We start from the raw sequence: 12,941 nt of genomic DNA, 5'->3' as shown, positions 1-12,941 counted from the left end.
CAACGACTAAATGCTCGGTGGGAGATTCCACGAAATCTCCCCCCTCCCGAACCAACAAATCTTCGAGCGGGAACGACACCAATCCCAGCCAACCCGACTTCACTACACATTGCACCTCTCGACCAAGCGTCAAATGAGAGAGGACGCACGACAAGAATTGACCCCACAACGACTCCCCTCGACAACACGGACATGATGACCCTCTTCCAAGAGTTGAGGGACGAAGTGCGAGTTCTACGAGCTGCTCAAAACTTGACACCCGACATCCGCGGAATGATGGAGGACGTCACCTCACCTTTCACCGCGGAAATCCTGGCAGAGGAATTTGCGCGTGACTTTCGCCTCCCGATCATGTCAACCTATGACGGGAAGACCGATCCTCTTCCTCATATCCAGCATTACCAGATGTGGATGAAAGTGGGGAGACACTCGTCGGCAATCATGTGTCAGGCATTCTGCCTCACCCTGAGTGGCCCCGCCTATCAATGGTTTCTCAAACTGAGGCCTGGGGCCATCCAATCTTTTGAAGAGCTACAAAAAAGCTTCCTTGCTCGTTTCAGCGGCTCTAGAGAACGAAAGCTTGGAAAGAACCATCTCCGCACCATCAAGCAGAGAAGGAATGAGCCTCTGCGCGAATACCTCTCGCGATTTACTGAGGAATCAAACAAGGTCGATAGGTTTGAAGACAACGACGCTATTTCGGCGATCGTAGATGGACTCCAACTTGGAGGCTTCCTCGACTCTATGATCAAGAAGGAGCCGAAAACAATGACTGAACTCACTGCCCGAGCCGGAAAGTACATTACTCTTGAGGAGTTCGTTCATGGCCGGAGAGTTAACGACCACGGAAGCCGTAGGAGGGAAGAAGATGAATCTGAGGACCAACGAAGGAAGAAGGCGAGAACTGATGCCAATGGTCGCCACCCGACTGACCCAAGGCGTGGCGTAGTACACAAATTCCAAGATCAGGCCAATTTCACTCCGTTAAACACGAGGCCTGAAAGAATCTTAATACTAGCTCGGGAGAAATTCAGATCCCCCGAACCTTTGAGGATGGAGCCGAGTAAGAGAGACAGGTCAAAGTATTGCGAGTTCCACAAGGATCACGGACACTTAACCTCCGAGTGCTTCCATCTGAAGAGGCAAATTGAGGCCCTCATCCAGCAAGGAGAACTGAAAGAGTTCGTCCTTGACATGATCAACAACGCCAGAGCCTCTACAAGCCAACAAATTGCGACCACCAATGAAGAAACACATGGCCGTAACAACCGAGCGCCGACTCCTCTCAACATAGTCAACTGAAGAGCCGTCTATCAAATTAGAGATCCGTGCCATATATGGATCCCATGGCCTAGATCACCTATTTTGAAATTTGAATTCGCAACCCCCACTGGGAAATGTTTTTATTTTTCTTTATGTCTTTACTTTTGTAAACCCTTAAGAGGGCCCGACTTTTGTAATTCGCATCGCGAACGCCTCTTTTGCAATGGAATAATATTTTTCCGCTCACATTGTTGCATTTGAATAATTTTCAAAACTTACGCATTCAGAGAAATAAAAGAGTTAAGAAATAATCAGCCTTACGAGGTCGCGTCTTACGAGACACAGCCCCACGGGGTCATCCTTACGAGGTCACGTCCCACGGGACCCAATCCTACGGGATCAAGCCTTACGAGGCCACGTCCCACGGGACCCAATCCTACGGGATCAAGGCCTTACGAGGCCACGTCCCACGGGACCCAATCCTACGGGATCAAGCCTTACGAGGCCACGTCCCACGGGACCCAATCCTACGAGATCAAGCCTTACGAGGCCACGTCCCACGGGACCCAATCCTACGGGATCAAGCCTTACGAGGCCACGTCCCACGGGACCCAATCCTACGGGATCAAGCCTTACGAGGCCACGTCCCACGGGACCCAATCCTACGGGATCAAGGCCTTACGAGGCCACGTCCCACGGGACCCAATCCTACGGGATCAAGCCTTACGAGGCCACGTCCCACGGGACTCAATCCTACGGGATCAAGCCTTACGAGGCCACGTCCCACGGGACTCAATCCTACGGAATCAAGCCTTACGAGGCCACGTCCCACGAGACCCAATCCCATGGGATTAGCCTTAGAGGCCACGTCCCACGAGACTTAATCCTACGGGATCAATCCCACGGGGTTAGCCTTATGAGTCCACGTCCCACGAGACTCAATCCTACGGGATTAGTCTTATCGTCCATGTCTCACGGGACTTAAATTTTGCAAAGTCACGTCCCATGAGACGTACCGCTACAAGATACGTATCTAATTCATAAGACCAAACAGTCCAAAAATATCAACGACGAAGCTCTCGGGGAATTCAAATTAAATTTCTCGCACGACAAGTCGCTCAAGAAACTGGGGGGTTAATGTTATGCCATTATTTTCACATGGTGTAAATAACACCCCGAGAGCAAAAAAGAAGACCACCCGGTCATTTTTCACCCGGCCAAGACCACCCGGTCGGCCAAAAAAGAAGACCATCCGGCCATCTTCACCCGGTCAAGACCACCCGGTCATCTTCACCCGGCCAAGACCACCCGGTCATCTTCACCCGGCCAAGACCACCCGGTCATCTTCACTCGGCCAAAATCACCCGGTTGTCTTCACCCGGCCAAAATCACCCGGTTGTCTTCACTCGGTCAAGATCACCCGATCATCTTCACTCGGCCAAGACCACCCGGCCGTCTTCACTCGGCCAAAACCACCCGGCCATCTCCACCACCTAATCAAGTACTTTTCACCAAACTCATTGGTCCCTATAAATACCTCATTCATTCACAACACAATGTAAGTTTTTCTCAACTTGCCAAAACTCTACAAAAATCACACCACCACTTTCTCTCTCTAGAAAACATAGAGACAAGTATAAATCGTTTACAAAAAACACAATACAACACGACTAATGTTGAGCGTCGGAGAACGCGCCGAGGGAAAACCCTCCGCGTCCCTCTAGATTCACGTTTCATTTGTGGTTAGGTGAAGGTGCAAGGATACGAAGACCCGGCGAAGAACGCTTGAAGATCCGAAGACCCGGACACTCGAAGAACGTAGAAGATCCGAAGACCCGGAGACTTGAAGACCCGAAAACCCGGACACTCGAAGACCCGAAGGTCCGAATAACATGAATACGACAAGAAGATGAGAACTTCACCAAACCCAACCTACGTGCGGTCATAGGGTCCGGCCCTAGATCGAACCACGGACGGTTCTTAGTGTAAACCCAAAAACGCGGTTAACAATGATTTTTTTTAATAAGATAATCTAAATTAAGTTAATTTGCAGTTTAGTTTCGGCATAAACGAAATTTTCGTTTATATGTCTATTAAACTAAAATATTAGTATTATCCAAACATTAATTGAGATAGAAAAGTCTTTTTATTTTCTTTTTCTGAAAGAAAATATAGAAACAAAAAAAAAAGTATCGCTAATTCAATAATTAAGATCAAGTTACCAAGATGTGGCGACCTGGCTAATGTGGTAATATATTTATTTGGAAAAGGAGATGAAGAGATAAGAAGGAGAAAAAAAAACACGTTTTCTGTGCTCTGGAGAGAGAGAGAGAGAGAAGGTTTGGTTGTGTGTTTTTTTGTTACTAGTAATCCGTATGGTCGTCGTTGTTTTGGTCTTTTCTTTTTCGATGCTTCTATTCGTCTCTCAAGTCTCAAGTCAACAATCAATTTCACTAAAATATATAATAAAATAAAATAAAATAAAAATTGGTGGGGTATTAAGGATTTGGTTTTATAAGAACACGTGGTATTTCTCATCATAGATCCTTCCAAACAAGGGTTTGCATGTCAGGAATAAGTCTGAAAATTACACCTGGCCATTTTGAAGTTTAAATTGTAAGAAAAGACTCAAAACTTTGACGCTCTAACGATATTGCCTTGAAGATTTTCGGTTATTAAGGACCAAGAATCTAGCTATCTAGTAATTTTTTTGTTCTGATGCCAGAAATTTATAATTTCGAGAAAAAATAACAAAACTCATCTATTAACGTTGAAATTCAGCGTAAAAAAAAATAGTATTTTGCCGGGTCGAACATGAAAAAGAAGTAATCTGAGATGTTGGTTATTAATCCAAATTAATCCAACGGTTTAAATATAAAAAAATCTTTCGAAGTTTCCGGAAGCAATTGCATCCAGATTGTACTTGGTACTTCTGTCCTATGAAGTTATGAAATAAAATATGTAATTCGAAGTTATTTGGCAATGGTTGGTCATGAAATATACAAGTATTCAAAATATTTGAGTTGCGAGCCATGAAGGTGGCCATCCAGAACATGAGAAACATGATTGTTTGAGATTAATCCCATTTTTTTTTTTACAGTTCTGAGATTATATTATAAATTAGGAGCGCTAATGCTAAAAAAAAAAAGAGTCCATTAGGTGTATAATCATATTAGAGTGTAAACTCATACATTTTACTCCAAGATTTCTGAAGGCGCGCTGGTATGCGCTTCATCGGTGGTCACTCCAAGGGTTGAACCACATTTGTGACTGACTTGTTATTTTTTCTTCGGATTGAAAACCACAAAACTTTTTGAAGCCTAGTCAATGCACCCCTAATATTTGAGGCCAATAGTTGACATTCTCAAATGTTCCTTGTTAATTTGTCTTCCATTCCATTTCCATGTACTAGAACCTTATTATTTATGCCTTGACACATGTTTGATTCTTACATCCTATTATTTATATCGGAACGCAACTATGATGACTAATTTGATCAAAATGATTTTAATACACTTAGTACAAACAAAACTGAGTGGTAATTTGAATTTGAAACGACACAAAGAACTAGAGAGAGAGAGAGTCGTGCGATTTGGCATTGCAGAAACCCCAAATGCCTTTCACTACCAAACAAGACAAGACAAGAATAAATTGATGGAGTTTCTGTGTTTCCACTCCTCAACCTTAGCAAACACATTTCAGATCCAGACTCAAACCCCAAAATACAAAACAAAGTGACAACACCACCAAAATCAGAAGTCAAATTCCTCTGGCAATGGGATATCATCATCTATAATTATTATAGAAAAGCAGAGCAGTTGAATTGAGAGACTGGGAATTTTATATTTCACATTCATTCGGAATAACAAAGATAATAAACAATGAGAGAGATAATGCGATCAATTGGAGGCTTGCTTGACGGAGCAAGCGACCACTTGAGCCCATTGCCTCAGCCTCGTTTTCACCGTCTGCGGTGTGTCATCTTTTTTTCCCCAAACAAAAACACAAACACAAACAGCCAAATCAGAATCTCTTCACACAAAATCAATCAAATTGATCGAGGAATTGGTACGCACCTGGATCGAATATGGCGTGAGGAGGGCTTCCCGAGGATTCGGAGAGAGAATCGGCGTAGTGCTTGTTGACGGCGTAGTAGAACCCTAGCGCCGGCAGAGTATCGGAGAGGCGGTGATGGTGATCGGCTGGCTCCGGCGACTCGAAGCCGAAGCCGAGCTCGATGCAGCCTTTGAGCTCGTCCACGTCGTCGTCGGTCACGCTCTTGCTCCTCTGCAGATGCGATTTCCCGCCACTGTTGCTCCGTTTCCGCCGGAGCCACAGCTCCTCGCGCCCCATGTCCGGCGACCACGATCGCTGCTTGAAAAGCGACTGACGTAGCGCGTGGCTGTCGCGCGCCATCGCCGGCCGAGGAAAGTGAATGGGAGCGTCGCCGCCGATGATCGGCGGAGGCCGGTGGGCCTCACGCGCCGGGTCGTTCTCCAGCGCTTTTTCTTCTTCTTGTGTTTGGGTGTGAAAATGGGTTAAGAACTCAAAACTGGAAATAAAGCGAAAGGAAGGGTTTAAGTTAAAGAGAATAAGAGAGAGAGAGATATGCGGAAAGAAAAGGGATATCTTTTAATGTTTGTGGGAGACTTTGCGTTCATTGGTCCACCTCATGATGACCTGTTCTTTTCTCTCTCTCTCTCTCTCTCTCTCCCCTCTAATATTTTCATTATTTATTCATTCACTTAAATGAAATTTTCCGGAGAAAAAGTTGGGAATTAGTGTGTCGTGTGCGTTAAGTCTTGAATAAATCCGAAGAATATTTTGGAGGCCTCAAATATGAGCGACAGATAATAATATAAATATGTATAAACGACAGGTATTTGTATTACTGCATAAGGAAAAAGGAATTTGATGTATCGTATTTATAACTCAACCGGGCCTTTGAGGAAAAAACAGAAAACTCAACCCGGACCATGGGCTTGAAAACCTAAGTAAATTGGCAGAAAAGGCTTCGAGGAGAACTTGAAAAATACGTGGCATGAAATCAAAATCGAAAATTTGACATCAATATTACTTAAATTTTATACCAATGACCTAAAGTCAATCACAAGTATAAATTTGACACTTCTGTTATTGCTTTATTACTTGTTGAGGTGTGCAAAGCATGGTATATCTTCTCAAATTTAAAAAAATAGTTGAGGGTATTTTGTAAGAAAACAATTATCTCTCGTTCATTTAGTAATAGAAGTGTCAAATTTTAAGTTGTGTCTGATTAGTAATGTTTGTGTCAAATTCCCATCAAAATAAGGAGCGGAAAAAAATAAATATAGATCCAAATAAATGTCACGTATGACAAATGAAAAAATATGTAAGTTTTTTGGAATTATGTTATTGCAATTCGATTTACAAAAAAAAAAAAAAAAATTAAATTCATACTTCTATGTCATTTCTTGTTTTTTCTTTTTTCTAGTAATCATATTTTAAATATACATATCCTGTAATTTAACACTAGGGAGCATCGAATATATTTATTTGATAAATTTCTAAATTTAAATAACACAAACTTCAGTATAAATCAAGAGTTCTCTTTTAAAGAGGAAACAAAATCGATGTAAACAAAACTCGCAATCCTAACCTTTAAAGAGGAAGATGATATTCTACAACTCACGAGTTAGAGCCTATTTTGAGTAAAGAAATTAGAATTTTATACTACTAATTAAACGTAATACTGCGATGAATTTGGATGAACAATGTTTGCAACAAATATATGTAGTACAGTCAGCGGCTGAGCCGAGGTGGGGCCTCAGATTTGGTGGCATTCAAAGTGTGGTTTGAGACAAGTTTGAGTGGGATTCCATGACCGCTTTTATGTTTGCCGGTTGGCAAAACCAAACTGCCATTTAATTCTTAGTACTTCTCTTACAACCACTTGTAGGGTTTTCACTACTAACCATTTTGTAGTCTCTACAACCAAATTAGAGGTATATGTTTCTTTACTTCATTCATCAATGTTTCATAGCTTTCATCACCATTAACACTTTTTTGTTCCAAATTAAACCAAAACATGAATCGTAAAGTTCTGAAATATATTTATTTCAAACGTTTATATAAGTGGAAATAATTTTCTTATTTACAACTTAACACTCGTTTTTAGTTTTTGTGGTATTTTTCTGTTCAAATGTCTATGGGGTTTTATAATTTATAAGTTGAATTGTTTTATTGCATTTATTCTCTAGCGAAAACTTGGAGAAACTTCATTAACTAGTATTTGAACTATTGGCATTTAATACATTTCATAAATTAATTGATACTCTTTCCCCATGTAGAACCAAAAAGATAAAAGGTTTTAACATATTGATGGCATCGGAAGAATTGGAATATAAATATTAAGATTCCGGTGCATTCTGTCAGTTATAAAAATTGAAAATTTTAACATAATGGTAGTCCTATTAATTAGGGTGATAAATGCAAACAATAAAGTGACATTGAATATAGAGGACGAACGTGCAATTCCCGGAATGCCAGGGAGTTATTCAACTATCCTTTTATAAGGTCATGCGTACGTACCTCATCTGCTTCTCTTTCTAACTCAGATACCATTTGTTTCAAAATTGGCCATCGGTTTTTAATGTCTTTACTGTTTATTTATTTACAATTGCACCCCCATTTACTTGCTTAGACGACACTTTGACCTCGTTGAGTTCACATACTCTCTATCTAACCTAAATACTATTAAAATTATTGAGATCATTAATGTTGATTTTTCTGACGGTCTCAAGAGGATTGTGACTATGAAGGTTAAATTTGAAATACAATGATCTCTAGCATCACGATAGAGAAAGGGGACTCAGTCTCGACGACCCTGAGAAGACCGTGACTATGAGAGATAATACATGCAATCTTTGATTCTATGTTCTAATGTCATTTTGGTCGTTGGATCACGCTTTTTGGCCTTTATATGAACAACTATTTACTATTCTTGTTGATTTATTTTTTTAAGTTTTATAAATCTATAATATCTAACCTGAGTTAAAATGTGTTTTTATTCTACCTAAACTCGATTTCGTGAGACGGACAAAAAAAAAGTTTGATGATAGAATGAGCACACGTGACGTGTTTCCGTATACAAGTTAACAAAAGAGAAAAAAAAAATGAGAAGATTTTGCAAGTGTGGGAGAAGAGTTGTAAAATTAAAGAAATGATGGGGGCGAAACTAGAATTAATAAAAAAAAAAGAGCGTGGTGCGTGTGGGTCAGAGGTTTTGGTAATATAAAAGAAGAATGATAAGTATTCGATCTCTCTCAGTCTTATTGTAACAAACAATTAATCTCACTATCAGTATTACAGGTGAAAGAGAGTGAAGGATGTCGGTGGTGGCGAAAAGTGAATCGGAAGCGAGCAGCCAGACGGGACTGTCGTCGCCGTCACGCGCGGCGTACTACGTGCAGAGCCCGTCGCGTGAGTCGTCACGCGGCGAGAAGACGACGAACTCGATGCAGTCAACGCCGATGGGGTCGCCTCTGCACTCGCAGTCAAACTCACGCGACTCGGCGTCCACGCGCTTCTCGCAGTCGGGGAGGAAGGTGCGCGGCGGCGCGTGGAAGGAGCGATTCAAGCGCATCGAGGAGGAAGGGCTTCTGGACGACGACGGCGGTCCGATGGGCGAGCCCCGGCGGTGTTACTTTGCGGCGTTCGTGGTGTGCTTCATGGCTCTGTTCTTCCTCTTCTCGCTCATTCTGTGGGGCTCAAGCAGGCCCTACCCACCGACCATTCACATGAAGGTACGTATTTGCCATTTGGAGGCAATGCCACGTGTACAGATCGTCATGTAATATTATATTCCATGCAGACCATCGTCTTCGAGCAGTTCGTGGTCCAAGCCGGGTCGGATTTCTCGGGTGTGGCGACGGAAATGGTGTCCGTCAACGCCACCGTGAAGCTCCGATTCCGCAACACTGCCACGTTTTTTGGACTCCACGTCACCTCTACGCCGCTCGACCTCTCTTATTCCACTCTCACCCTCGCCACCGGATCTGTAAGCCACTCTCACCTTTTTCTCTTCTAACTTTTTACAAAATAACACTTAATTAATTGTGTTTGCCTAGTTTTACGAACAATTAACTCCAGTTAAAATATTTTGTATGCCTGTCTGTGTGTGTATTAATTACTTTGTGGGTCTATGTGTATAGAATCGTATACGTTTTTTTTATTTTTTTGTTGCATGAATTACTGTGTATGCATGGATGTAGCTAAAGCATGTGATGTGACCACGGGTCCATCGTACGTGTTGTTCTATACATACATCTATTAAGAGTGATTTCATTATTATTATTATTATTCTTTTCTTTTTTTTTTACAATTTACATGGAGTATTCTATTAGAAAAATAAGTAAACTACCCACAAGTACAAATTTAGAACATTTTTTAAATACGGCACACCACAAACTTAGATTGGATCTTATTTAACAATAAGTAGTACTATGAGAAAGAACAATAGGCACACTATGCTTTAAGCATTTCTTTTGCTCTTTCAAAATATACACAATGGCAGTTGATGGGATAAGCCAAGCAAATCGAATAAAAAGATGAAAAATTAAAAAGACTACTATATTCCAAAGAAGAAGAAATAGTACAAATTTGTGTTCCACACAAAGTAGTCCTCCATTGATGAGATCCTCTTGAGGCCGGGGTAGAGGGAGCCGGAAAAACGAGACATCTCGTTGGTGCTTATTATGATTCTAATAATGAAGTAGATTTATAGTCAATTTCCCACTCTAGGAAATCTTCATACCCAAGTGCTATTGCATAGGAAATGATCTTAAAACCGAGTTGAATGATGTGTTACTGCAGATGAAGAAATTCTACGAGTCGAGAAAGAGTGAGAGAGTAATGGCGGTGACACTTCGAGGGAGCAATATTCCGCTGTACGGAGGAGGGGCGAGCCTGAGCAGCGCTGAGGGGTCACCGCTGCTGCCGGTGCCGCTCAGATTGGAGTTCACGGTCCGATCGAGGGCTCGCATTTTGGGGGATTTGGTGAAGCCTAAGTTCTATTCGAGAATCCAGTGTTTGGTCACTATGCTTCCCAACAAAATGAGCACCCCCATCAAGCTCAATGACAAGTGCACCACCATCCTCTAAAACCATTACAATTAAATAATAAACACCTTATATAATATATCGCAATTTTGTTCATTTTTTTTTAGTAAAATTCATATGTTAATTACGCACCTGCCTATTTGTCAGCTATTGTTTGTTAATAGTCAAAGTCATATAAGATAGGAGGACCACGTAATAAAAAATACCTTTAAATCCCATAGAGCGACTCAAACACAACCCACGCTCACTTTTGTATTTTTGTTGAAAATTCAAGTATAGGATTAAGTTTCGAGCACGTTTTAAACAAAATTTTAGTTTTTCGTATTATACAATTACATTGACTATATAAGTACAATTTACAAGTACTAACCTTTAATAAACTTCAACAAGAAGGACTTTTTACGTTCCAAAACGATTAAGCCATATCAGCTTTTAGTAGGAGATCACATCACAATTCACATGTAAAGAGGTTTTGCTAATCAGGCTAAGTGGATGAGGGCATGGGAGCGTTTCTGATTAATCATTTTTTTCTTAAATAAAATTTATTCATTTAATATTCAAAATCTAAATTTATAACACTATTCCTAATTTACTAATAGTTAATTTACTTATGAAGATTCAATTATGCTAAATGCATAAAACCTCTATCTTAAAATTAATTAAATATATATTAACTTTTCAAATTCAAAATTGTTAAAATCGTTTCACTTGAAACTTTTACATATCAATTCAAATAACTTACTCTACATATGACTTATTAGAAAAATAATTCACTGTAAATGCAGCTATTTGTATTCAACTTGATAAGTTTGCCAAACATGACTGAAAGTATCACCGTGGAGTGTTTTCTTCTTAGTGAATTCCGGACAAAATATCGTTTTCATAGAAATATTACAATAAGGTGGCTCTTGGAAACCCGTAGAGAAGTGAATAATAGCCCCAACCAAATTATGTCAAAAAAGTGTCATTTTCAAGCTATTAGGGACATTGAAAGTATCATGCAGGCCATAAACACATTCTCACCACACAAACAAATACAATAGTAGAGAAATTAAAAAAAAATAACTAACAAGGATATAATGAATATAATAACCTCGAAGAAAAATCAGTTCAGTATGAGAAAATTTGTGACAATAAAATCAGTCCTCGACGTTAGTCACAAAAAGCTTTTATGGTGTCAAGCAATGATAAATAATATTGAATGGCGCATAATCTTGGTTCATAAATACCCGTCAATGTGATATTGTATTGTAATTCTTTGAAAGGAACATTGTATTGTAATTAAGTATACAGCCATCAAAATTGTATTTGTAATTTTGTATGTACATGAAGAATCAATGAATAAAAATCTGAATGTATAGAATAAAAAATCGTTTCAACAATCCCTGACTGTGACCCAACTCTGTGAAAACGACCAATCGTTTTCGACTTCACAACCGGAGACCAGTTTCCGAAGCTGAGCCATCGCCGGCGAACTTGATTCCGATTCCGAAACCCAGTCCATGAACTCGAAGGGACATCTCGGAGACGACGATTCTGGTTGGGTGACACAACAAAGATGGTCATCGTCGATCTCGGAAACGAAAGGATGGCTTAGAAGCATCTCGGCCGTCCATCTTTGGGTCGGATCCTTAACGAAGCACTTGCGCAGAAAATCCTTGCCCTCGTCTGAAATCTCTTCGGCGATCTCGGGCTCTTCTTCTCCGCCAATTCTGATGAGCAGAGGCCACACGCTCGAGCCGGGTTTGTGGGCCCAAACGGGGCGGCCCACTAACATCTCCGCCACAGCACAGCCCAGAGCCCAAACGTCACACGGCGACTCGTAAACGTTTTCGTTTATGGATTCCGGCGATAAGTAAAGAGGAGTGCCTCGCAGCTCGCACCTGCTCTGATTTCCCGCCTTGTCTTCCTTGGCCAATCCGAAATCGGCGATCTTTGAAGCTCCGTCACCGAAGACCAGAATGTTCTGAAGCTTGATGTCGCAGTGAACGAAGCCTTTGGCGTGGACGACTGAGAGGCCTTTCAGAATCGACCTCGTGTGGCGGCGAACTTCGATCTCCGGCAGTGTTCCGCCGCTGAGCTTGGCCTGATCGGCTAAGGTTCCGTTGGAGGCGTATTCGAGGAGGAGATTGTAGACGCTGTTGTTGTTCTCCGACGTGATTTGGTCGCCGAAGCAGCGGATGATTTGCGGACACACTCCGATTCTGTCGAGCACCCACTTCTCATTCTCCAGTGAGGATGACGCGGAGGCGATGATTTCCATGGATTTGACGGCGATGATCGGAGGGAGCTCCGGCGAAGACGTCTTAGACTTGGCTCTGTTGACAGTGGCGAAGCTTCCATGACCGATTTCTTCGCAGCGAATCCATTCCATGTTGAGAATCTCTGTTTGTGTAATTGCAGTTAGTTTCGAGTTTGGGGATAAAATTGGTTTATAAAGAAGGCGAAGCACGTACGTGATTGGTGAGTTACGACTTCTACTTTGGATTTGAATATCTGGTCGAAAGAAACGTGTTTGATATGCTCAATCTTTTGCCTTTGGGGCTTGATATTTTAACTCTTATATTTATAGCCACTTT

The 12,941-nt window shown here is 41.4% G+C and overlaps 3 protein-coding genes across 3 annotated transcripts; 1 reads left to right on the top strand and 2 right to left on the bottom strand.

Annotated features, from left to right (window-relative positions):
- Window positions 1-4,834: 4,834 nt before the first annotated feature.
- Window positions 4,835-5,882, bottom strand: LOC149398896 (uncharacterized). The gene is made up of 2 exons (XM_089613728.1): window positions 5,340-5,882; window positions 4,835-5,245 (listed from the first exon to the last, which is right to left on the bottom strand). Exons 1-2 carry the CDS (start codon window positions 5,677-5,679, stop codon window positions 5,163-5,165), a joined length of 423 nt encoding a protein of 140 aa, XP_089469854.1. The 5' UTR covers window positions 5,680-5,882; the 3' UTR covers window positions 4,835-5,162.
- Window positions 5,883-8,568: 2,686 nt separating this feature from the next.
- LOC149398895 (uncharacterized) lies at window positions 8,569-10,696 on the top strand. The gene is made up of 3 exons (XM_089612540.1): window positions 8,569-9,047; window positions 9,116-9,301; window positions 10,117-10,696. Exons 1-3 carry the CDS (start codon window positions 8,631-8,633, stop codon window positions 10,402-10,404), a joined length of 891 nt encoding a protein of 296 aa, XP_089468666.1. The 5' UTR covers window positions 8,569-8,630; the 3' UTR covers window positions 10,405-10,696.
- Window positions 10,697-11,573: 877 nt separating this feature from the next.
- LOC149398894 (mitogen-activated protein kinase kinase kinase 20-like) lies at window positions 11,574-12,935 on the bottom strand. The gene has a single exon (XM_089612547.1). It carries the CDS (start codon window positions 12,734-12,736, stop codon window positions 11,738-11,740), a length of 999 nt encoding a protein of 332 aa, XP_089468673.1. The 5' UTR covers window positions 12,737-12,935; the 3' UTR covers window positions 11,574-11,737.
- Window positions 12,936-12,941: the final 6 nt, after the last annotated feature.

The sequence above is a fragment of the Urtica dioica genome, chromosome 4, assembly GCF_054948205.1.
Source record: "Urtica dioica subsp. dioica isolate 48M chromosome 4, U.dioica_male_clone48M_v1_H2, whole genome shotgun sequence".
Classification (NCBI taxonomy): domain Eukaryota; kingdom Viridiplantae; phylum Streptophyta; class Magnoliopsida; order Rosales; family Urticaceae; genus Urtica; species Urtica dioica.
This window is presented reverse-complemented; position numbering and strand designations above follow the sequence as displayed.

What these genes read in the sequence shown, in the direction of transcription:
- LOC149398894 (XM_089612547.1), bottom strand. Translation starts at nt 12,736, where the DNA reads ATGGAATGGATTCGCTGCGAAGAAATCGGTCATGGAAGCTTCGCCACT.
- LOC149398895 (XM_089612540.1), top strand. Translation starts at nt 8,631, where the DNA reads ATGTCGGTGGTGGCGAAAAGTGAATCGGAAGCGAGCAGCCAGACGGGA. An exon ending in CACCGACCATTCACATGAAG is followed by an intron (nt 9,048 to 9,115) that starts GTACGTATTTGC and finishes TATTCCATGCAG; the next exon opens with ACCATCGTCTTCGAGCAGTT. An exon ending in TCACCCTCGCCACCGGATCT is followed by an intron (nt 9,302 to 10,116) that starts GTAAGCCACTCT and finishes GTGTTACTGCAG; the next exon opens with ATGAAGAAATTCTACGAGTC.
- LOC149398896 (XM_089613728.1), bottom strand. Translation starts at nt 5,679, where the DNA reads ATGGCGCGCGACAGCCACGCGCTACGTCAGTCGCTTTTCAAGCAGCGA. An exon ending in TCACGCCATATTCGATCCAG is followed by an intron (nt 5,246 to 5,339) that starts GTGCGTACCAAT and finishes GGGGAAAAAAAG; the next exon opens with ATGACACACCGCAGACGGTG.